We start from the raw sequence: 23755 nt of genomic DNA on the forward strand, positions 1-23755 counted from the left end.
CAGTGGGAAAGCTCTCGTTGGCTGGCCAATTACAACACAGTCCACGTTCTGGGGGTGTGGTTTTGGTCTGAAACAGCGCGGCAGATGAGAGCGTCAGTGAGGAGATATTTTGATCGGCTCGTTTGCAGCGATTAGGAGGTTAATAACCATGAAAACAAGTTAATATATGTAAGTAGACCTCCATAACTAACATATATGTGTGATACAAGCATTCAATGTCACCTTTAAACAGAAGTAACGTAAAATTTCAGACAGGTCCGAGGGAGCTCTAGCATCGTTCTGTTCTTCTTTGATAGGAATGTGTCCTATTCCCTGTGTCTAGACTTGTACCGCCACCCGATGGTGAAGTGGGACACTTCAGGACCCTGACATGCGAGTATACCAAGGCCTTGATCCCACGGCGCAATAGACACAATGGACGCAACTCGACGAATTGCGTTCGGCATGAACACAGCGTTAGTCCCAGTTAGCGTTTTTTGATTTTTATGCTAATTGAAGGCTACATAGGTTCTAGAACAGGGGTGTCAAACATACGGCCCGGGGGCCAGAACCGGCCCGCCAGAGGGTCCAATCGGCCCACAGGATGAAATGGTTAAAATTTCACACTAATCTAAACGTAATGTCAAATGCTCCAGATACCCGTGACTAAATGTTTGTGCCTTTTATAGATCCAGTGTGCTGTGTAAATAGTAAATTTAGGCTTGATATTGTTGAAATTGCACTTATATTTCTCAAGAAATTTCATGTTTTGTAAAATGATCCTTCAGTAAATGTAAAACAAAGGAGAAAAAACAAAAGGGTTCTTGTTGTTCATAGGTTATTATGCTATTATTTTACTATTTTTACTGGTCCGGCCCCCTTGAGATCAAATTGCCCCTGAACAAAAATGAGTTTGACACCCCTGTTCTGGAACATGCAACTAAACTAATGAATGTTGATAATTGTTTGCACTTTGTACCTTCAAGGTTCAAGAACATCCCTCCAAATGTAACGTAGACATGGTTCCTTTAAATGAACTGGTCAGAGGGTTTTAAATTCAGCCATTTGATCCACGTTCACTGGAGTCTGCAGTGGCACAGGCAACAGAACAGGAATACATAATAACCTGACACACAAGCAGGATCAACGCAGGAGAGGATTCCTTCGCTTAACTGTAACACAAAGTGGCTCCACGAGGCTCCATTTCACAGGGTCTATTCGGCTCAGATGCTCAGCAACAAGGAGACGAGAATAACATGAAACCACGGGTAAAGCGATAGAGGACAAATGAGCGTGCACCAGTGTCAGGCCACAGCAGAACTGTCAGCACCTGTGTGAGAATCCACGCACAGAGACGGAGACAATGGTGCTGCTACAGTTTGTAATGAACAATTCTTGTCAGCGACTCTCACGTGATTTAAACCAGAAATAGAAAAATCCGCCGAAAAGGAGTGTGTTGTCGTTCAGAATCACTGTCCTGGACCTGCTGGTGTTTGCTCGCAGCTCTGTGTGTTTGTTTGTTTATTTGTTTTTGCTGCTTTTCTGACAAAAACACGTTGACTGAACTTCAGGAAACGTGTTGGAATGTGACAGCGAAGGAACTGCTACCAGGAGAAGTGTGTGTGTCTGTGCTAAAGGATTTGTTCATGTTTGCTCCTGAAATGGCTCCAAAAATGAAGAAATCTATAAAAATGAGCCTTGCTTTAACTGTTTCCTATAGTGACTAAAGCACATAATATATAATATACATATAATAGGTGTGTTGTACCCGGTAAAAATTGATTTTCAAGAAAGTAAAACAAGCCTCATTTCTGGAAAATTGATCTTAAAATAAAAATAATGATGGCAAGCAAAGTCTTCACTGTAGAAAAACATAGAAAAACCACAAATCTCTCAATGTGTCTTATTAAGATATTACAGCTTACTTGAAGCTTTAATTACCAGTAACAAATCCCCGCTGCTCCTGGTTTGTGTTTTCACACCTGGTGTGGATCAATTATGTGTTAACTGCAGAAGCAAAATCACAAATTAGTGTGTGAAATTCTGAGGTGTAAATTCTTCTCTTTTCCTCTTTTTAAGGAACTTTACAGTCTTTCCAGTAAATATTCTACTCAAACTATTCTAAACTTGATGAACCCGTTGGCAGATTGTTTTTCTTAAAACGAGAAATGAATGTCAATATATGAAAATGTGGCTTAATTCTAATGACCAGTTTTTGCAGTGCAGATGTAAGTTTGTGTGGAAAGAACAACTTTTCTGTATATTTGACCAGTTTTTGACCAGTTTTTCATCGTTTTAAGACACATTTCAGTCTCATAGTGATTTGATTTACACTGCAAAAACAGCCCCACCAGATTGAAGCCAAATATTCTTACATTGAGTTAAATGTTCTTGTTTTAACTAAAATAATATGCCATTAAGGTAAGCAACTTTTACTTGTCTAGAATCTTGAAGCTAAACTGTAAATCTAGAGCCACTTTCAGACTGTAATGAGCCTTATAACGAGGAAAACTGACCAATATCTGGACAGAAATGGTGAAAATGATAAAAGGTTGTACTTATCACAAGTAAAGAAAGAATGCCATGTAGGTATTTAAGTATTTATAACTTAGAATTTCTTATATTTGCACACACATCAATCTGTGATTGTTCATGTTTCTTCTGTATTTGACGCATTTAATTCACACAACTCAGGAGCAGAAGTTCATGCAAACCTTAGTTTAATAAGTAAGATTACTTTGATGATTTCAAGGCAAAAAAAGGAACAATTTACAAAAAACAAAGCTTATTTTACTTAAAATTTGCTGGACTTAAAAAAAGAAAATGTATGTCAATTTAAGAATATTTGCTTATATAATCATTCTGTTTTTACAGTGTATACTTAGGATTTGTGTACAAATAAAAGAAATTCAAAAGTTTGAATTCTTAAACAGCTCAATCAAGAAAATAAGTACAACTTTGTTAAATTTTGGCCAGTTTTTGGTCTGTTTTTCTTCGTTTTAAGGCACTTATCATCTGAAAGTACACAAGCTAGTTTTAAATATTCTAGCTACGCAAAATTTACTCACCCAACTTCCAGATTTTTTTTCTTACACTGTAAAACACAGTTTGAATGGATTAACCAATGTTCTTATTTTGAAATGTTCTTGTTTTAAGAAAAAAATCTGTAAATAGGATTAACAACTTTAACCTGGCTTAATTGAACTTTTAAAACTAGATTGCTGAAAAAAAAATTGATTTTAAATTTTATGTAAAAAATTCTTGCATGGTGTACTCTCTTCGCTTGTGATAAGTACAACTTTTTTATAATTTTAACCATTTTTTAACCAAGTTTTTGGTCTGTTTTTACCTGATTTTAAGGAACATTATAGATTGAAAGTGGCTCTAGATTTACATGTTTGCTAGACAAGTCAAAAGTTTCTCACTGAGCTTGTTTGAATCTGGTCACTTTCAGACTATAATGTGCCTTAAACGAGGAACAAGAGTCAATCATTGTCAGAATAAAAGTCATTTTTCACTTAAACAGTAGTACAAATTTAGATTTAATGCATTCATATTTGACAGTAAACATAAACTTTACCAATCTTTTCATAATGAACTGATTTTCTTGTAAATATCACAGCAGCTATTGTGTGGAGTGTTCATTTACAAAGGCGATCAGGTAAACAATCACCACGGTGACGTGTGTGTGTGTGTGTATTATAATGTAATCTTGTTGAGAGAAAAATCTCGTACAATTAAAGTTTATGGAGCTGCAATAGTTGGCGCTTCTCATTTCTTCTTCGTTGAAAGTTTTAAATGGGATGTAATTGAGAAGAGCATCTTTGCGTGCAGACATAATTATAGTATGCAAATGATCCGGCTGTTTACGACTGGACCCCCCACCCACCCACACACACACACACACACACACACACAGAAACCCCCCCGGGGGCCGGTGAGCGTTGGTTTGGTCGTCCACTGCAGGAGACGACATTGACTCCGCTGAACTCGGCCTGTCAATAATTATTCCAGTTTCCTGACAGAGTCACACGAGGGCAGCTCCACAGTTCCTCGCCTGCATGGTTTAATTGGCTTTTTACAGCTTGAGCTGACGTTGTCATGTCGAGGAGATGTGGTGAGAGAGCACCTGCTCTGGGCAGATGTTTCTCCTGGAGAAAGAAATAGACAAACTCTGTGACTTTGTTTGTTGATTTAGTTTCAATGTCACATTCACAATAATAACAGTGAAGTAAACTGAGTGGAAACAGGATTTATTTTATCCACTGGAGTTTACACTGGAACTGTTTGCTTTGGTTCAAACGTATGTTTTTGTGTTTCCATTAAGAAAAAAAACCAAAATAACCAGCGCCAACAGTTACATTCTCAGGTCAGGGTGACTAAATGTCCTCACTTTGACCAAATGTCCTTGTTTAGATTAAATATCCACACTTAAAAAATTGTCCTGATTTTGTCTTAACTTAGCTAAAATGTCTTCACTTTGACAAAATGTCCTCACTTCCTTATCCCCAATATTCCCAAAAATGAATATTCCGGCAACAAAAACTCGTGTTTGTAAAACTTGGGCAAAATCAAGGAAAACTGTTAGATTAGATAAAATCTTCAGATGAAATAAATCAACCTGAGATTATCTGAGCTCCACTACTTTCTGGGATTTATTATGACTTTATTTATGAGGAGAATCTGAGTTTGTTAATCTGCCGGAGACATCTTTTATTTTTTTGTTAGGTATCTGAGCTCAAACTGAAAAAGCAAACTGTTTGTTTGTTTGTTTGTTTGTTTGTTTTTTAGTACAAATTGACTTCCTGCGCCGCGTTATCGACGTAGCAGCTGCTCGTCTCTGTTCGTCTTTAAAATGTAAAACAGGAGCAGAGGCACAAACAAAGACGAGCATCTGTCAGTTTTCAGCTGTGCGTCGACGCTGACTCTCGTGTCTCTGTGAACGAAACCTAATATAATGTGAATTTTTTACCAGGAAGAAGTAAAACACGTTGACTTTGTTTCTTTCTTTATACAAATATTAGTTATTTTTTATATTTTATATTTTATATTTATATTTTTTATCTTCTTCTCTGTCAGTGTTCGTATAAGAAGCTCTTAACACATTTCTCCTCTTTTGGTGCAACACTGTTTTCTCGTCTTTTGTTCTGTGTGTGTTTGTTTGTATGGATAACAGGTGTGTGTCTGTGTGTGTGTGTGGGCGAGTGTGTGTTAATATTTGGTAAATATACAAGTACTTTATGCATAAATATACTCTTATACTGCGTGTAAATATGAACTCTGTGTTGATGAACACAAGAATAAAATGGTCTCGTCTTCACATCCTTGTGTCTCTTTAGTCCACGTGTCTCTGGACTCTGTTGGACGCACTGCGTTATTGTGCTTTTAAAAATATTACATTACATTATAATATTTACATTTATGATAAACATAAAGATTATTTGTGCTCATATAAGTTTTAAGTACAGGTTGAAGGTAAACAGCCCCTACAATTCTCACACATTTTTATTTTTTACCCTTGAAGTGAAGTTTGCTCATTAAAAATATGTTGTTCTTTTATGTTGTTCACATAAAATAATCCAAGGCTAACGAGGTTCAGGTTGAAAAAATAAATAACTGGCATCATTTTTCTCACAGCAAACATTAAGGAAGTATTAAACTCAATGAATACATGAATTCATCACATATTTATCTATTTTCTGAGTCACTGTTTGAATGATTGAAGCATTTTTAGACAGAATTCATGAACAGTTAATTCATATCTAACTTAATCTCTAAAATAAGTTGAATTGTCGCTTCATTTTTGTCACAATTCATGTTATCATCTATAAATCACTTGACTCATCTTCACTGTGTGTCATGTGACTTCTGTGCAACATGGACTATTTTGTTTTTTTGATTTTTTTTTAATATATCTACTGAATATATAAATGTATATTATTATTATTAATAATATTAATACTAATATTAATATTAATATTAATACTAATAATAATATTGTTGTTATTATTATTATAGCGTGTCAATAATCCATAAACAGACTGGACACACAAACATTAGCCTTAAATCCGCTTTCGCCTCGCGCTCTCTCTCCTGTTGTCTACGTAACGATTTGTGACGCAGTGAAACAGAAATGGAGAAGTGAGGCGGAGCTGATGTTTTTAACTCACTCACTCGCTCATTCAGAGACGCGTCATGTGTTCACGTCCCCCCTCGTCCCCTCTCGTCCACCATCAGGGTTTGACGAGGCGGCTCAGCTCAACCTCGTCTTAATGCGATGCCACCAGAGTTTTTTTTACGCCAGAGTTGCCGTGGCAACAAAGTTCCCCCCGCTCCCTGAGATCAATAGCGTCTCCTTGATGGTGCGGCAGAAGGACGAGGCTTTGGTACAGAAGCTCCTCTGAGAAACTCTTTGCAGCTTTGTGACCCAGTTTCCGTCAGAGTAAACATGTGAGGTCACTCATGTTCAGAAACGTTCAATCTAATCTGAAATCTTCTCATAATCCTGACGTTTAAGCCAAAACTAAAGCCAACGTCTGCAAATCTTTACGGAAAAACTTGACTTTACTCCAAAAAAATAACCTTATGATAACAAGGACTCCTTTATTTCTGTCACATTAATCTTCATGTTTTCTTCATGAGTAAGTCCCTGACGTAAAGATATTTTATCATATTTAGTTTAATAATCCAAATATATATAATGTACTTTCTCATTCAATTCTTGCAGAATTGCTTGAATATTGCACTTGGTCGTATTCGAATTTTGATAATTTTGTGATTAATTCTGAACTTTTGGCTAAAACTGATTTTTTTGGGTTGAACAACATTCAAAATTGTTCATTTTATAATGGAAAAAAAAAACAATAAAAAACACATTTTCTCATGTATATATTCACATTCCGATTAAACCAGCAGATATTAAGTACATAATGGATATATTTTGGGTTGAAAAACTGAAAACAACAATCAAAATTAATCAATTGTATGTGTTTACTGCCGTCTTTAGGGGCAAAAATTAATTTTTGTGAGTCTGTCAACAATGAAAGACACAATTTTTCTAGTTAAATTCCTGTAGAATTTCATCATAAAGCTGTTTTTGTTCCAAATTTCATTTTTTATCAGGTATTTGCTTGAATATTGTACTAATGTTGTGATTAATTGTGCAGCTCTAGCTAAATTTTTCTCAGCTCTTTTAACCTCCTACTTTTAACAGATTATTTACTTAATCTCTGCGTCTGAAATCACAGTATTTTATGGTGTAAATCCACGTAGGCTGTCACGTATTGAGTCGTTAAAAAAGCTTGTGAGTGAAACCCTGTTACAGTCTTCACTCCCTCACATTCTTTAGTAAAAGAAATATTTTTGGAGGTTTGTTTTTTTTTGTTTGGACGAGGCAGACGTGCTGCGCTGCCAACAATAAAGGAAGGAGTGTTGTTAAATAAATAAATTCTCTCTGGGGGTTTGTGTGTGAATTCTCTCACACAGTGAAACCACCCGGCGCGTGTCTTTGTAAGAGGAAGAGCTTCAGCCGCGGTAAATGACTAAAACACAGACAACAACTGTGTTCGTGTCGTATCTTCATCTCGCTTTAATGTTGTTTTGCTGAATAAAACGCTCAGGGTTTGTTTTTCTCTGGGCTTTTTTGTTTTGTTTTGTTTTACAAACACAGTCCAGTGAAACTCAGTGTTGTTCTGTCAGTGCTGATTAAATTTGATCTCGACAGAATCTCCCGCTGCTTTAAATGTTCTGTTATCACTGGAAATGAAGAGTGCAAATAAACCATATGAGAATTTGATGAGTGCTAACTTTATAGCAGCGTGATTTATGTAAATTTTACATCTGCACATAAAGAAAAACTGAATGGAAAGCTTGATTTAAATGTTTTTTATATATATTTTAAACATCAATTCTCAAACAAGTCAAGTCAACTTTATTTATAGAGCACAATTAAAAACAATCAAGGTTTGCTTTAGAGATTTAAAGGCACAGCAACATAAAACGTATACAACTCAAAATCGCCAAAAGTGAATTTTCTATCCAGTTATTTGCCCCTCCCACATCCAATTTTCGACACACATTCACCAAATAAAATATACCCCAAGTTTTTAGTTTAATCTAAAAGCAGCCAGCTTGTATAAGTTTTAAGGACAGGTTGAAAGTGTTTATTCATTAAAAATATGTTGTTTTTTTATGTTTATCACATAAAAGATTTCAAGGCTAATGAGGCTAATCAAATAACTAGCATCATTTTTTTCTCCTAGCAAACATTAAGTGTTAAACTCAATGAATACATGAATTAATCACATATTTATTCTTTTTCTGAGTCACAGTTTGAATTTGTGACAGAAATCATGAACAGTTAACTTAATCTCTTCGCTGACTAGCTAACTCCTGTTAGCGTAATCTAGCTAAGTCGTCTTGTGTGTGAGCGTGTTTGTGCGCTCTCGCTCGTTCACAGAGAGATAAGACGAGAGACAGACTTCCACTTTACTTTTTCTTTTATAAATTTGACATGTGGTATTTAAAATATTCCATCAATTTCGCCGCAGGCTCCTTCAAAACAAGTCGAGTTCAGGGATATATATTCATGCTGTTTTTGTATTAGATGTTTTTGCTGTGGGCACAATGTGGAGGAAAGAGGAAAAAAATAATAATAAAATGAAATAAAAAAAACCCTGTGAACACCAGCTCAGTGAGGAGGAAGAAAACTGTAGATGTAAAGACTCAAATTAGCCACAGAAGGAGCTGGAAACAGAGAAATGTGTATATTATTCAGTTTTTCTTACAGTATATTTATTGTAAACACGATTTTGTGTCCACTTCTGTTCATTTCTAGATACAGTTAAACATGATATACTGTTAGTGAGGGGCCCTAGTCCACATATTCACATAACTGTGTTATTAAAATTTTGGGAAGATTACGTAGTCGCGTAAAAATCGGGGTAGTAGCAGAGAAGCTGGTGTCCGTCCTTGGTCATGAGAACAATAATGAAAATTAAAACACAAACGTTTTATTATGGTGTTTGTATAATAGTAGTAACATCTTATTTCTACTGTCATTTCCAGCTAATATTGTCATAATATAATATAATAGTAATAACATAGTAATAGCAGGGCCAACTCCACACATCCTTCTCTTTCTCTATACGTTTATCTGGTAAATAAATATTTAAGTGATTCAACAAGTCAAAGATTTTAGTTTTTAATGGCAGGAAAGCAGCACAACTTTTCTGGAAACTGGGAGTTTTATTTATTGATTTATTTTAATGTTAGAAAAAGCGTTGTCGTGAATTGAAACCCTTCACCGTATGGAATGAGACGTTTCCTGGACGTTTCAGCCATGTCCTTCTGGGACGAGACCTCGGGGCCGACCCAGGACACACTGGAGTATACATGTGTCTCTTGCTGGCCTTTGGGATCATCCCCTGGAGGAGCTGGCAGAAGGTCTGGACCTCGTTGCGAAGGCCGATTCCCTCCACGACTATTGTATTTTAATTGTTCGAAAGTAAACTTTTTGTTTGCAATGATCGGAATTTCTCTGGCTCTTTTGCTCCAAACTTGTTGGGTTTTGTCCGCGATTCTGAAGATCTCACCACAGAGAGCGCGATTTGTCGCGTCTAATGCGCCGCAGGACTTTGTGGCGCGATGGGAGCGCTAGCTGCAAGTCGCCGTATTTAATTTTACATTAACTAAAGCATTGTTGAGAGAAGAACAACCATACAGACGTTGGTGAGTTTCACAGTTAACCTCGGGAGCTCATTTCACGGTAAAACTAGTGTTAAAAACAAGTGTCGTACAGTGGAGTCTGGACGCTAGCAAGTACGTGACATCATTTGGAGAATCTCAACGTCAGACACAATTTTGTCACGTTTCTACTGCGCTACTTGGCCCAGCCGACACGGAAGTCCCGTCTGTGCGTTGACTTTTTATGTCAACTCGTCGTGCGACAAATCAGCGTTAGGAGGCTGCCTGCTGATTGGCTCCTGAGTCAGAGGTCGCACGAGGTGAGCGTTCCGTCGCTGCCATTTTCTCCCAAAGCCACAAAAGTCAGAGGTGTCACTTTAATTTATCTCAGTTAACAGGAATTCTTATCATCGGTGAAGCTCACGCCGTTAGCGATGAAGACGGATGCCAAGAAAAGGAGAGGACATCAGCATATCGCTGCTGCTGCCGCCGCCGCTGCTGCTGCTCCACTGGGCTCTATTATGGTTATTATTGAAGGATGACTTTTTACACCTGTCACCACAGGCGTGTTCCCTTCAAGAGTGAAATCAATACATCTAAAGGCAAATCAGAATCACCGCTACATCCTCAGGAAAAACTACCCAGAATCATCCGACGATCCCCGGAGTGGATGCAGTGACAGAGAGGGAGAGAAAAAAACCAAGCCAGCTGCATCTCTGCTGCTGTTTTCACCTTTTTAGGTTTTTCTGTTCCTGTGATTTACATGACAGGTTTCTGTCTGCTTCCGCAGAAGCACTGGGGGGAGCAGAGAGCATGAAAAGGTCATAAAAATCCCAGAGCGCTGCAGACAAGTGAACCTTTCCTACCATTAAATCTCCACCTCGATATTAAAGTCAGGGAAGAAATGCAAAAAAAAACAAAAAAAAACCCTTGTGTGATGGAAATGTACACGCGGCACCTGATGTGGGAAACGGTCCTGTGATCGTGGAATTATACGGCGATGCAGCCGTGGAAAAAGACGCAGTTATTTCCATTAAAAGGGTCGAGAGACACGAACGTGTGCTGCTGCTGCTGCTGTTGCTGCTGCTGCTGCTGTTGCCGCCTTTCATCATCTCCAGGTACCATTATTTCAGAAAAGCTTCATTTCATTTTGTGATTGATGCCTCGCTGGCAGGAGCAGCAGCAGCAGCAGAAACAATCTTAGTCTGACTCTGGGTTTTTCGCACAATAAAGGTTGAAATAAACGCTATGATTTATTTGTTCAAAGTGTGTTTACGTGACCCAAGAAGGAAACATTCAAAAACCAACTTTACAATAAGGTTACGTGAATTAAAGCTGTACTAACTGCTAACACATATTACAAATAAATATTTAATCATGTTATTCTGGTTAATTATGTTAATAATTTAGACTTTAATCAAGGTGAAGCTACTGGTAACGTCAGCTAACAAACTTAACTATAATTAAGTATTAATTAACCCTTAGTAATGCTCCATATGACCCTTAAGTAGATACTAAAATTTTAATTAATATTAGTAAATGTTTATAATAAAATATTATTATAGAAAATATTTTTCATGTTATTATTATTATTATTATTATTATTATTATTATTATCATTGTTATCATTGTTATTATTGTTATTAATAATAACAATAATAATAATAATTAAGGTAATTTTTTTATACTTTATTCCAGGTAAAGCTACTAACTGAGTGGATTAACCATTATTAACCTTTATTAATGTTTGGTTTTTTAGCCTTAAACAACCACACATTTACTAAACTCTTTTGTGGAACAGGTTTCCCTCTTTATAGTAAGTTTATATTATTTAACATTAGTAAAAACCATAACTAAAAATTAATAAGGTAAATTAAGGTAATAATTTATACCTAATTCAAAGTAAAGCTACATCTGTTCACACAGAAATAACCGTTAACTCCATTATAACTCCATTAACATTAACCGTTTGAGGATGTAACCAAATTAAGCATAACTTAACTATAATTAAGCATTAATTAAGCATTATTAACATTTATGCTCCTTGTGACCTGATGGAACTTCAGACATCTTTAGCACTGAAAATGCGACACAAACTAAGATCGCCTCTTCTCTTTGGACTCAGTAGAAATATATATTAGATAGATATTAATCTGCTCAGTTTCTGTTTTCAATGTTGCGACTGTATGTTTTTATATATTTTTAAGTTTTAAATATCTCTGGTGGCCCACACGGCGGTATAGTGGCTTGTACTGTTGCCTTGCAGCAAGAAGACCGAGGGCCTTTCTGCATTTTGAGTTGGCATATTCCTACTTGTGTTTGTTAGTGTGTTTTCTCCGGTGAATTAATTAATTAATGAATGAGTGAACAAATATCTCTGGGAGGGGGGGGTTTAAATTTTTTTTTTCATGAATTAATGTATCAACGTTTTTCTTTGTTTGTCAGTTTTGTTATTGTTGATTATCGTGAAAAGGTCCAGGGGTCATAACTGGGAGGAAATGGTTTTGTGCAGCCCGTGGTCAAGTGGAGGGCAATTCATTGTTCTCCGGGAGTAGAAAAGTGCTGCTCGATGCTCCGGCACGTGGTCTGTGTGTGAGTTCACTGTAATCATGGGTTAAATGCTGAGGTTAACCCACTAATTGGTGTGTGCGCAAAGATGAGCTTTTCTCTCTGTTTTTTACTCGTTCACCCTCATGACGGTCTCCCCTGTCTCCCTCTCACGCAGGAACCTGGAATCGGATCAAGAATGGAGCGGCTGGTTCTGTGTGTTCTGCTGTGTGCAGCTCTGGTGGACGGTTACAGCTGCCCCGGCCGCTGCATCTGCCAGCACCTCTCGCCGACCCTGACGCTGCTCTGCGCCAAGACGGGTCTGCTGTTCGTGCCTCCGACCATCGACCGCAAGACGGTGGAGCTGCGGCTCACCGACAACTTCATCACCATCATCCGCAAGAAGGACTTTTTGAACATGACCAGCCTGGTCCACCTCACCCTGTCCCGCAACACCATCAGCCAGATCACGCCGCACGCCTTCGTGGGCCTGCGCTCGCTGCGGGCGCTCCACATGGACGGGAACCGCCTTAGCGTGATAAAGAGCGACCACTTTAAAGGCCTCATCAACCTGAGGCACCTCATCCTGGGCAACAACCAGATCCACCAGGTTGCCACCACCTCCTTCGACGAGTTTGTCGCCACCATCGAAGACTTGGATCTCTCCAACAACAACCTGCGCAGCCTTCCGTGGGAGGCCATCGCCAGAATGGCCAACATCAACACGCTCACGCTGGACCACAACCTGATTGACCATATCGAGGCGGGGACGTTCACACTGCTCACCAAGCTGGTGCGCTTGGACATGACATCCAACCGGCTGCAGAAGCTGCCGCCGGACAGCCTGTTCCAGCACGCGCAGGTCCTGTCCGACGCCAAAGGCTCCAGCTCGTCCACACTGGTCGTGAGCTTCGGTGGAAACCCTCTCCACTGCAACTGTGAGCTGCTGTGGCTGCGCCGGCTCACGCGAGAGGACGACCTGGAGACCTGCGCCTCGCCGGAGCTCCTCATGGACAAGTACTTCTGGTCCATACAAGAGGAGGAGTTCATCTGCGAGCCGCCGCTCATCACCAAACACCTCGCCACGAAGCCCTACGTGATGGAGGGACAGGGCGTGACCCTCAAATGCAAAGCCGTGGGCGATCCGGACCCAGAAATCCACTGGCGGTCCCCAGACGGCAAACTGGTGCACAACAGCTCCCGTACCGTCCTGTATGAGAACGGCACCCTCGACATCCTCATCACCACGCTGAAGGACAGCGGCGCGTTTAACTGCGTGGCGTCCAACGCGGCGGGCATTGCCACGGCCGCCGTGGAGATCAACATGATCCCTCTGCCCTTGTTTGTGAACAACACGGGCCACATGCGCGAGGACCCCGGCCTCTCCGACATCACCACCTCCTCCAAATCTGGCAACGACACCAAGGGCTACGACAAGCAGGACAGGAGGGTGATGGTCAGCGAGATGACCTCCTCATCCGCCGTGATCCGCTGGCCCTCCGAGCGCCACATCCCGGGCATCAGGATGTACCAGATTCAGTACAACAGCTCGGCGGATGATACGCTGGTGTACAGGTGAGCCACGGCGGGAGCAGGTGGATAAATGTGGGGACGGGGGGAGGGAAGGTGAGACATCTGCAGTGACCATCTGCTGAATGACACAACGGTCTATTACGGCAGATTGACAGATACCGAAGATGCAAAAAAAAAAATGATGAAGCGTGTCCAAAAATAAGCTGCAGAGCTCCCGTGGTGGAAGTGTGGGTGACACACGGAGGAAGAATTCTTTTCCATAAATTAAAATATCATTAACATTAGAAGGCACTGTAATGTGCTCTGAATGTACAATGAATAATTAATGTATTCACAGATATGGTAAACAATCAGTATGTTTACTGGACAGGAGGAAAATAAATCAGATTATTGTGTTAGTTTGACCGAGATGTTTAAACACTCCAGTGTAGAAAATGAAGATAAAATAATTATACTAAATTTTGAATACGTGTACAATCCACTGATGGATGGTGTGAATTTTATTTGTACCCTTCTTATATTCAGGTCAGGTCTACAGAGGCGACCATTTTGGACCACCATGTGTTTACAGTAGCCCACACTGGACAAACTTCACATCTTTTAAGTGTTGATGCAAAAGTAAATGTAAACATGTTAGTCTGCCATGATAACCTCGTTTAGACAACAACAGAAAGAAAAACATGGATAAATCTAGACTGGAGGAGACTGAATTTAATCTGTCATCTTAAATAATTTAATGTTTTGAACCAGTACCGTTTAAAATGTACTGGTACAGCTGAAGTCTATATCGCCTCCTAGTGTAGTGGAGGAGGACACACTTTAGATTCTGTGCTAGTGTTTGTGTACTGGGACAAAGACAGTAGATTTTCTCCCCCCTCTCTTTCAAATAGTAATGTCATACACACGAGATTGTCTTTAGAGACGTTTTCATCTTCAAAAACCTGCATGAATACGCCATTGAACGATGTCATGACCATGCCAAACCAGTAGGTGGCAGTGTATAAAGCCCAAAAAAACATTGTCGTGTAGATGAAAGGAAAGAAAGCATTTTCTTTTCAGATACATGGCGACGCGTGTACGTGGCCTAAATGTCGTATTCGAGCTAGAACCAAAGACGCAAAATTATCTCCGAGATTCATGATTTGACTGTAGCCACGTCGTGTTTTTGAAATGTGTCGTACTTTATCGTCTACGTGAACATAATTTGCAAAATTGACATCATGCTGTGTTAAAAAAGAGCTGAAACCAGAGTGTTTCAGACCATTAACTCGACTGAGGTCGCCCCCTGGTGGCTCCATCCCACCAGGATTGTCTTTAGAGACATAAATATTCTGTCGAGCACTGTCATGACCATGCCAAGCCTGTAGGTGGCAGTGTAACTGGAAGCATAGCTAATCAGAATCCTAAAAAAGAAAAACAAATGATAGAAATGTTCCTATGAACTCACAAACAGGGAAGTTTGGATTTTTCCTCAAATTTCCACTTTAGTTTTAAATATTTGTTTTCTGTGACATAAAACTACGTTTTTTCGCGTGGATGAAAGGAGAGAACGCCTTTTCTTTTCAGATACTTGGCTATGTGTGTACGTAGCCTAAATATTGTATTAAGTTACAACCGTAGAAGATTGTTCTGTATATAAAAATGCCAAATTAGCTGCGAGATTCATGATTTGACTGTACGTGGCGTTGGTTTTTGAGTAGTCGTAATAGTGGTAGTGATCCAGACCGTTGACTCTACTGAGGTCGCCCCCTGGTGGCTCCATTCCACTTCCTGGGCTTCACTTTCCAAAGCAGATTTTTGCAAACAGGCTACGACGACAACAGTGCTGGCTGTTATTTGTAGCCATTAGCTGAGTAAATCATTAGCGTCCAGCTTTTTAAAGGACTGAGGAACCTTTTCCGCCGTCATTAAAAACATTATATGACAACAAACAACAACACAAGGGCGACTCTTCCACCGCACGTAGCTTTATTTTGTATCATTAGCGAGTGTCTGCGTTAATTGGTTACAAGACAGGAGTGTGATTAGATGTGGTCACCTAATGATCGGCTCGTCCACGGCGGTGGAAGGAGTTTCAGATCAATTATTTACAACGAGAGCGAGGAAACGGCAGCGGCAGCACACTATACATCCAGACTTTTAAATTATAAAACAGTATAAGCACTCATTGTTCAAAAAAGGATGGCTAATAGTGACAGAATTAGATTTTAACACTTCACCAGTGACATTTTAATGTGGGGGGGAAAGGTCAAGGTGGCATTATTTATTTTATTTTTTTTAACTTTTCGTACAGAATCACACAAGGTTGTTTTTCACAATAGAACATACAATAATATCACTTTGTACCAAGAAACTATAAATTAGATCACGGCGACACAGTGATTTCACGTTACATCCTGTTAAATTGAGTCCTGCCGCACGTCGACCCCCCGGCGTGAAGCAGAACCTAATCAAATCATTTCCTGCTCTTTATTTCATCCTTCGCACAATTTAGTTTCCTCATTTAAACACAAGTTTCACTTAGAACAAACAATAAGCTGTCACTGTCACATGACACGCGTTTTTAATGTTGTGTGAAGTGTGACAGATTTAATTAAGACAAGAATTCACACAGTTCAATACAAAGTTGCCAGAATCAGAATGAGAATACTTTCAAATAACAACAACACTGAGGAGGAGGAGAAAAGGGAAACACATTTAGACTTAACATGAGATGTAAACATGACAATAAATATGTGCTTACTAAGAGATAAATGACCTTTTAAGTTCTATGATAATAATGTGTGAATGTAAGAAAAACTGTTTAAAAATCTCATTGTGATGTGAAACCTCCAGGAATTATATTATTTACAGAAGTAGAATAGTGGCTGATGTTACTTCATGGATGAAGTAAAAATGTCCAAATGTAGATCAGTTAAAAAACTTAAAAATCCTGAAAACAGTTGTTAATATAGTTCCAAAATCTACTTTTAAATCCAAATTCTACTCACATTTTCAAAATCTACTTATAGTCCAAATTTGATCATTAAAACACTTAATGAACATATGTAAGTATCTAAATTAATCACCAAAATGCTGAGTCATGAGTGAAAACAAGCTTTATTTTTGGACTTTATTTTATCAGGCACCACTTCCTTTCAACATGGCTTTCAAAATAAGAGCCACTGACTTTGGCTTTTTACTACTTCCTATATAAAACTGTATGTTATAAAGCTTGGTAATAAAAAAAAAAATAGCTTATTGTGTTGTTATTTTTAAGTAGTAGTCATTCCACAACTGTCGGAGTACAGGAAGTAGTCACACTTCGGTGGCCATTTTGAGCCACCATGTTTTCAACTAATGGATAATCTTTTGATGTTTGATGCTAACTCTCGGCTACAAAGTTTCAACAACAGTCTTGTAAGAGCTGCAACATGAAACTTCACCTATGAATGTCGCTAAATTTTACACACTGTACCTTTAAGTACGATGATAATGTTTGATGTGTTCTGCAGTAAATGATGCACATTAAATCTGAATCCAGTTTACAGACTGAGCCGTGTTAAAGGATTAAAACCTGGACTTTTGTGGGCTTTTGTCAGATATAATGAGTCGCTCTCGCGTATAATTTTCTCATTTGGTTTGAGCGTGAGTGTTGTTTTGTCTTTAGGTGGTTACATTATTACCTACAAATGATCACATTCTCCCCGCAGGGAAGAAAACGGAACAAGCTTGTAATTATATTAACGCCAGTGTTGACCTGAAGACAGTGTCTCCCCTCCTTCATGTTTGGCGCCGTGCAATCATGCGGCCGCCGCCAAAAACGCGACCTCGGGTGCATCGCGCATCATAACTGCCGCCGCTTCACGCGCCATGTTTTGTTGAGCCGGCAGCTGTTGTGGCGTCGTCTCTCACAGTCAGTCACCTTTCTCTGTCATTTCATGCACAATCCCAACAGAGTGCGTTCTTATTGCTGTTTTATAATGTGACAGATTCTCTCATGAGTCGGCTTTAATGGAGTGTGGTGCTTTTTTTATGATTCTCTGCCAGAGTGGGAGTTTATATTTCAGGGCCCACACACACGGGAAAGAGTTTTGTCGTGTCATCTTTTTATCCACAGTGGAAAATATTGAAAATATTTTACATTTTCATGCGCTGTTCCCACAGGGATTATTTTATCCAGCTCAAATTTTGGCAAAATATTTAAAACGCAATGTTGATTCAGAGTTGTAAATATTGTGACATTCTGCGTTACGATGTTACCATGGCGATGCTGCAAATTTTGCCAGAAAAGAGGAAATTGGCTATCCACATGAAATGGCAGTAGAAATATTGAAAATATTTTATGTTTTCATGCGCTATTCCCACAGGGATTATTATATCCACCTCAAATTTTGGCAAAACATTTAGAACGTAATGTTGATTCAGAGTTATAAATATTGTGACATTCTGTGATACGGTGTTACCATGGCGATGCTGCAAATTTTGCCAGAAAAGAGGAAATTGGTTATCCATATGAAATGGCAGTAGAAATATTGAAAATATTTTACGTTTTCATGCGCTGTTACCACAGGGATTATTGTATCCACCTCAAATTTTGGCAAAACATTTAGAAAGTAATGTTGATTCAGAGTTATAAATATTGTGAGTTTTTGTGTAGCGGTGTTACCGTGGCGACACTGCAAATTTTAATAGGAAAATTGGTCATGACGGCCAATGGATGGACAGATACTCATAAAACTTGACACACGCGTCAACAGCACAACAACTTTAAGTCTGATGTGGGTCGCAGGATTGTTCATGGCAAAATAGCATCACAGCGCCCCCTAGAAAATGTAAAATCAACAGCCCACGCCGCTGAAATGTGGCACACGTCTATCAGGATGAGCTACTAAAAAAATTCTTATATGAGCACTTTGTAAAGTAGCTAAAACACTATTTTTGGAAAAAGGGTCCCAGTGTGGAAAAATCTCAAAATGCAACCCTTGTGTTTTTGTACATACTAAAAAATGCTACTTTGAGAAAATGATGATAACATAGCCCCGCCTTTCTCTTACTATTTTTCTTGTTGTCTTGTTTTTGGAGATTTTTTTTTGGTCTTTTCTCGTTACGTTAACTTTTAATTTCTTTCCTTAGTCGCCCTGACTCGGTTCATTCTCTAACTATGTTTCTGTGATTGTTAGCATTGTAATGTATATTCTATGTAATATATTAGCGTATATTCCATGTTTGGTGTATATTCCTGTGTACTACAGCATTTAGAGTTGTTTTGGGGGATGGTTACGGTTTTAAGAATGAAAAACAGAAAACAGCTTGTGTTGGAAGGTTCTGTTTCCATGTGGATAAGACCTTTATCCCAGCACTACAATAATCCTGTTATTTTGATGTTTTTGTGTTCTCCTGACATTTCCATTGTGATTTAAAACACTTTATTCACACCAGTATACGTGCTTTTCCAGATATTAATCCTGTCTATCTTCTATTTCTCTCTCTCTCTGCAGAATGATACCGTCCACCAGCAAGAACTTCTTAATCAACGATCTGGCCGCTGGCCGCGAGTATGACCTTTGTGTGCTGGCAGTTTACGACGACGGCATCACATCGTTAACGGCCACACGTGTGGTCGGCTGCGTGCAGTTCCACACGGCCAGCGAGGTCAGCCAGTGTCGCTTCCCGCACAGCCAGTTCCTGGGAGGCACCATGATCATCATTATCGGGGGTATAATTGTCGCTTCAGTGCTGGTGTTCATCATCATTTTGATGATCCGTTACAAGGCCTACAGTGGCCCAGAGGACGCCAAGACCAAGGTCAGCTCCAGCACGCACTCCCAGACCAACGGCAGCCAGCAGCGGCTGCAGCGCTCCGCCTCCAAGCAGCCCTCAGACGAGGGCCAGAACGAGGCCCAGGCGCCCAAAGAGTGCATGGCGATGGTGCTGCGCGTGGACGACGAGAAGCGGGAGGACCCAACCGCGACCACCGCCATCCTGGAGGTGGAGCTGCCCCCGCTGATGGCGGACAGGATGAAGAGAAGAACCAGCCTGGACGCTCATTGCTCCGGTCCGCCGTCTGAGGACACGCAGACGGACAGTAGCCTGACGGGCTCCACCATGTCGCTGTGTCTCATCGGCTCCAGCGCCGGCACCAAGGAGGCTCCAAGGCTGAAGGACAAGAAAAGCGCTCTCGCTAACATGGGCCTGCTCCCGAACGAGCTGGCACGAACTAGGCACAGATTCTCCTTTGACGGCGGGGATTACTCCATATTTCAGAGTCACAGTTACCCGCGCAGAGCGAGGACGAGGTGGCACAAGTCCACCAACCAGCTCGACGTGGAGTCGTCGCCACTCGCCAACCGGAGAGTCACGTTCAGCAGCACCGAGTGGATGCTGGAGAGCACGGTCTGAGGGCGGGGGGCGGGGATGAACGTGTAAAAACAAAAACAAACATGTCTACATGCCATATGACGCACATTTGTCCAATAAACACAAGCACATTCACGTACACGGGGCAAACTTTCCTGCCATTCTCCTGCCTCCTCGTCATAATCCCAGAGAGGCTTCGCCGGCCATGTCCTGTCTTTACGCAGCAGTGCCTTATTCTGAAAAACACACGTACGAATGGAGGACGCTGCTCACTGTCGTCACAAAACTTTTCTTTTTCTCTCTCTCATTGAATCCCACGCTAAAAAAAAACGGGGGAAGCGTCACTTTTGGATTGATTTTTAACTTTTTCCTTCTTTTTTTTTTGTCCCGCCCCGTGACATGCCAAGGGAGGCGTGGCCTGTGGATGTACGTAACTGTTATTTTCTAAAAAAAAAGAAAAAAAAAGAAGAAGAAGATAAATGAAAGAAAAAAAACTGTAGGTATCCTGTTATGTCGATCATGTTTTGTTTTTCTTTCAAAAAGAGTAAATGAATTCAAAAAAAAACTTTTGCACAGAAGACACGAGATACAAGGACAAGTATCACCACCAGTCTATACAATAATAATGAGTAAAATAATAATTAAAAAAAAGTTTTACACATGCCAGTTTGTAATGATAGAGTAGAGAGGGACGGACGGACACAGAGAGGACGGACCAGAGACGCAGATTCCTCTCCAACAGTCGGACTTTTACCATGTTAAATAGATATTGTTCCAGATGTGACTGTATATTATTATTCAGTTCTGTATCTGGCTGGTCTAGATAAAAAAAAACAAAAAACAAAGACGACAAACAAACAAACGAACGAACGAAAACAAAAAAAGAGACATATATAAGTATATTAAAACATTGGTGTATGTGTACTAACTATGTAAAGTAAGCAAGTCATACGTCACATGACTTTTTACAAAGCATTCGGGTGTCGGCTGCGAGTTTTTACATTAAAAACCTGTGTCATCGCACCTACGTCAGTCTGTCAACACTAGTTTCTGTGTGTGTGTGTGTGAGAACTGTGGATGTGCTGGTGTTCCTCTTCTTGTGCCTTCAGCAGCAGCAGCAGCAGCAGCAGCAGGAGTCTAAATGTCCAGCAGGTCAGGACAGGACAGGTCAGGGAAGGACACCTGCCTGAGTGGAGATGATAAATATTTGATTGGGTGAGTACTATTTTGAAAAGCTTCTGTGGAAACGGCTGCACCAGGGGCACGAGAGCGACGCCAGGACGTGTCTCTGCATTCAAATGCAGCCAGATGTTTTTCCACAGGGGTGTAACGCTGGTCTCCGACCACTAGGGGGACACAGAGCCTAATGACATGCAGACTGCAGTGAGGAGGGATTACAGTGATGACAGCAGAGCCGGCCCACGGCATGAACAGATCACCAGGGGGGCCCCCCCAATATGGATGAAAAAGTTATATATATATATATATATTTAGATATCTAAGTAAAGCTTGAGTTATTTGGTTTTATTTTAGACGTTTTAAAAACATTAAAGTGGTTTAATTCAAGTTCAGTAAAACCACACTATTGTGTCGTATCATCTTTTTATCCAGATAGAATGGCCAGTTGTATATTATTGTAATAAATATTGTATTGTATATTGTAATATTGTAAATATTTAACATTTTCATGTGCTGTTGCCACAGGGATTATCGTGTACACCTCAAATTTCGGCAAAGTATTTAAAACATTATATTGATTCAAAGTTGTAAATATCGTGACTTTTTGCGTAACGGTGTTACCATGGCGATACTTCAAATTTTGCCAGAAAAGTGGAAATTGGTTATCCACTTTGAATACGAAAGTGCAAATCAGTGTCAAAAGATTGAGCATAGTTCAGCACCGGCTACTCTGAGGTCAAATTCAGTTTAGGGCCCCTTAAAGGCTTGGGCTGGCACTGGATGATGGTTACAATATCCTGTTTTCTGTGTATAATATTATATGAATTTATATTGTTTGGTTAAAGGGTTTTAAACAACTGTCATTCATGTTCACACCAGGGCTATAATAGTTGCTATAGTTTTTAAGAGTGGGTTAGCTAGTTTTTATTACTTTTTTTTGGAAATGCTTAGTTTTAGATGAATTTTTATTAGTTTCAGAGTTAGTTGTTTTGGTATAATGGAGTATTTGCCAGGCGCAAGATGCAAAAAAGGTGATCATAAGTATTTTGTCTCAAATTTGAATTTTTCAAAATTGCACAACTTCATATGAACCCAAAAGGTTTATTTATGGATGAAATACATTTAAAAGATGAAAACTAAGCACATTTTCAACTAATTGTTAGTTTTAATGTTAAAAGCACACAATTCACTTTCAGCTAGTTATCAGGTTTTTTATTTTTATTTCAGTTAAAGAAAATGTTAGTTTTGGTTATTGCGTTAGTTTTCGTTTACTATAATAACCTTGGCTTAGATACAAACACATTTTACACAATATATTACAACAATCACTAAGCCCCCCCAAAAAAAGGAATATGGTGAATTGATTGATGTGTTTTATGTCATATCCCAGAATAAAATATGAAAGATTGAGCAAAAACAAAACAGACAAATCCATCCACCCATTGTCAACCGCCTTTCCGAGATCAGGTTGCAGGGGCGGCTCCATTCGGGGGTCCAAACTTCCCTCTCCTTGGCCACATCGTCCAGCTCTAACTGGGGGATTCCCAGGTTCTCCCAGGTCAGTGAGAATTTATATCCTCTCCAGTTCGTCCTCATAATTGGACGTGCCAGGAACACCTCCTCAGGGAGGCGCTCCAGTGGCATCCTGACCAGGTGAACGACCTCAACTGGTTCCTTTTCACGCAAAAGAACAGCAGCTCTACTCCGAGTCTCTCCCAGATGACTTCGCTTCTATCCGTAGAAAACCCATTAGAGTTACTTGTTCCTGTGATCTCGTTCTTTCGGTCATGACCACCAAGATTGAGCGGTAGATGGAGAACTTTATTCCTGTTAAATCTTTGATTCTTTGATTTTGGATGACATAAGAAATGTTTTTATTGTTAAGACAAACGTCCTCACATGCAAAGCAACAAAGACATGAATACCATTAATCACTCCAATCACAGTCACACCAAAGAGAAAGTTGCACTTGACCTCGTTTTATTGATTCATTTCCACGTGAAATCATCAGTTATTCCACTTTATAGTTTGACTGCCAAACACTGAAATGATCTATATCAGCTAATCCCAAAAGTAGGAACACTGTGGCCTAATTTAAATCCTGAAATAATTATTCTTCTTGTCCAAACATCACAGTTTCAAGATCTTTATCGCAGCCCAGTCCTCACCGTCACCTTCATCAGTGCACGAGAGTAAAAAGGACAACAAATCCAATGTTACCTGTAATTCCAGGTCCTTGGACTGTAACAGGTCACATGGACGAAAAATAATACATCATTCAAATCTCATCATTCATTTCTACAGCTATTTGAAGCTCAGTGGCTGAACATTAAAAACTATTCTGTTTATTCTAACGGCCCTCCTGTTGTACCTCCACTTTGTGAATTACTGTTCTATATCATAATGATAATAACAATAATAATACTAATTTAATGTAACACGTTTAAATTAAAAAAGTGCTGCGACAGACAAAGAAAAACAGGAAATCACGTAC

The 23755-nt window shown here is 39.6% G+C and overlaps 1 protein-coding gene across 2 annotated transcripts in view; it reads left to right on the forward strand.

Moving 5' to 3' along the window:
- The window catches only part of lrfn1 (leucine rich repeat and fibronectin type III domain containing 1), a 173179-nt gene extending 152070 nt beyond the window's left edge, over positions 1 to 21109 (forward strand). For both annotated transcript variants that reach the window (XM_044031258.1, XM_044031259.1), the window contains exons 4-5: positions 12389 to 13785; positions 19224 to 21109. In XM_044031258.1, the coding sequence (XP_043887193.1) occupies positions 12410 to 13785; positions 19224 to 20124 (2277 nt within the window). In that variant the 5' untranslated portion in view covers positions 12389 to 12409 and the 3' untranslated portion in view covers positions 20125 to 21109. The remainder of the gene's footprint in view (positions 1 to 12388; positions 13786 to 19223) is intronic.
- Positions 21110 to 23755: the final 2646 nt, after the last annotated feature.

The sequence above is a fragment of the Solea senegalensis genome, linkage group LG8 (assembly GCF_019176455.1).
Source record: "Solea senegalensis isolate Sse05_10M linkage group LG8, IFAPA_SoseM_1, whole genome shotgun sequence".
NCBI classification, from domain to species: Eukaryota; Metazoa; Chordata; class Actinopteri; order Pleuronectiformes; family Soleidae; genus Solea; species Solea senegalensis.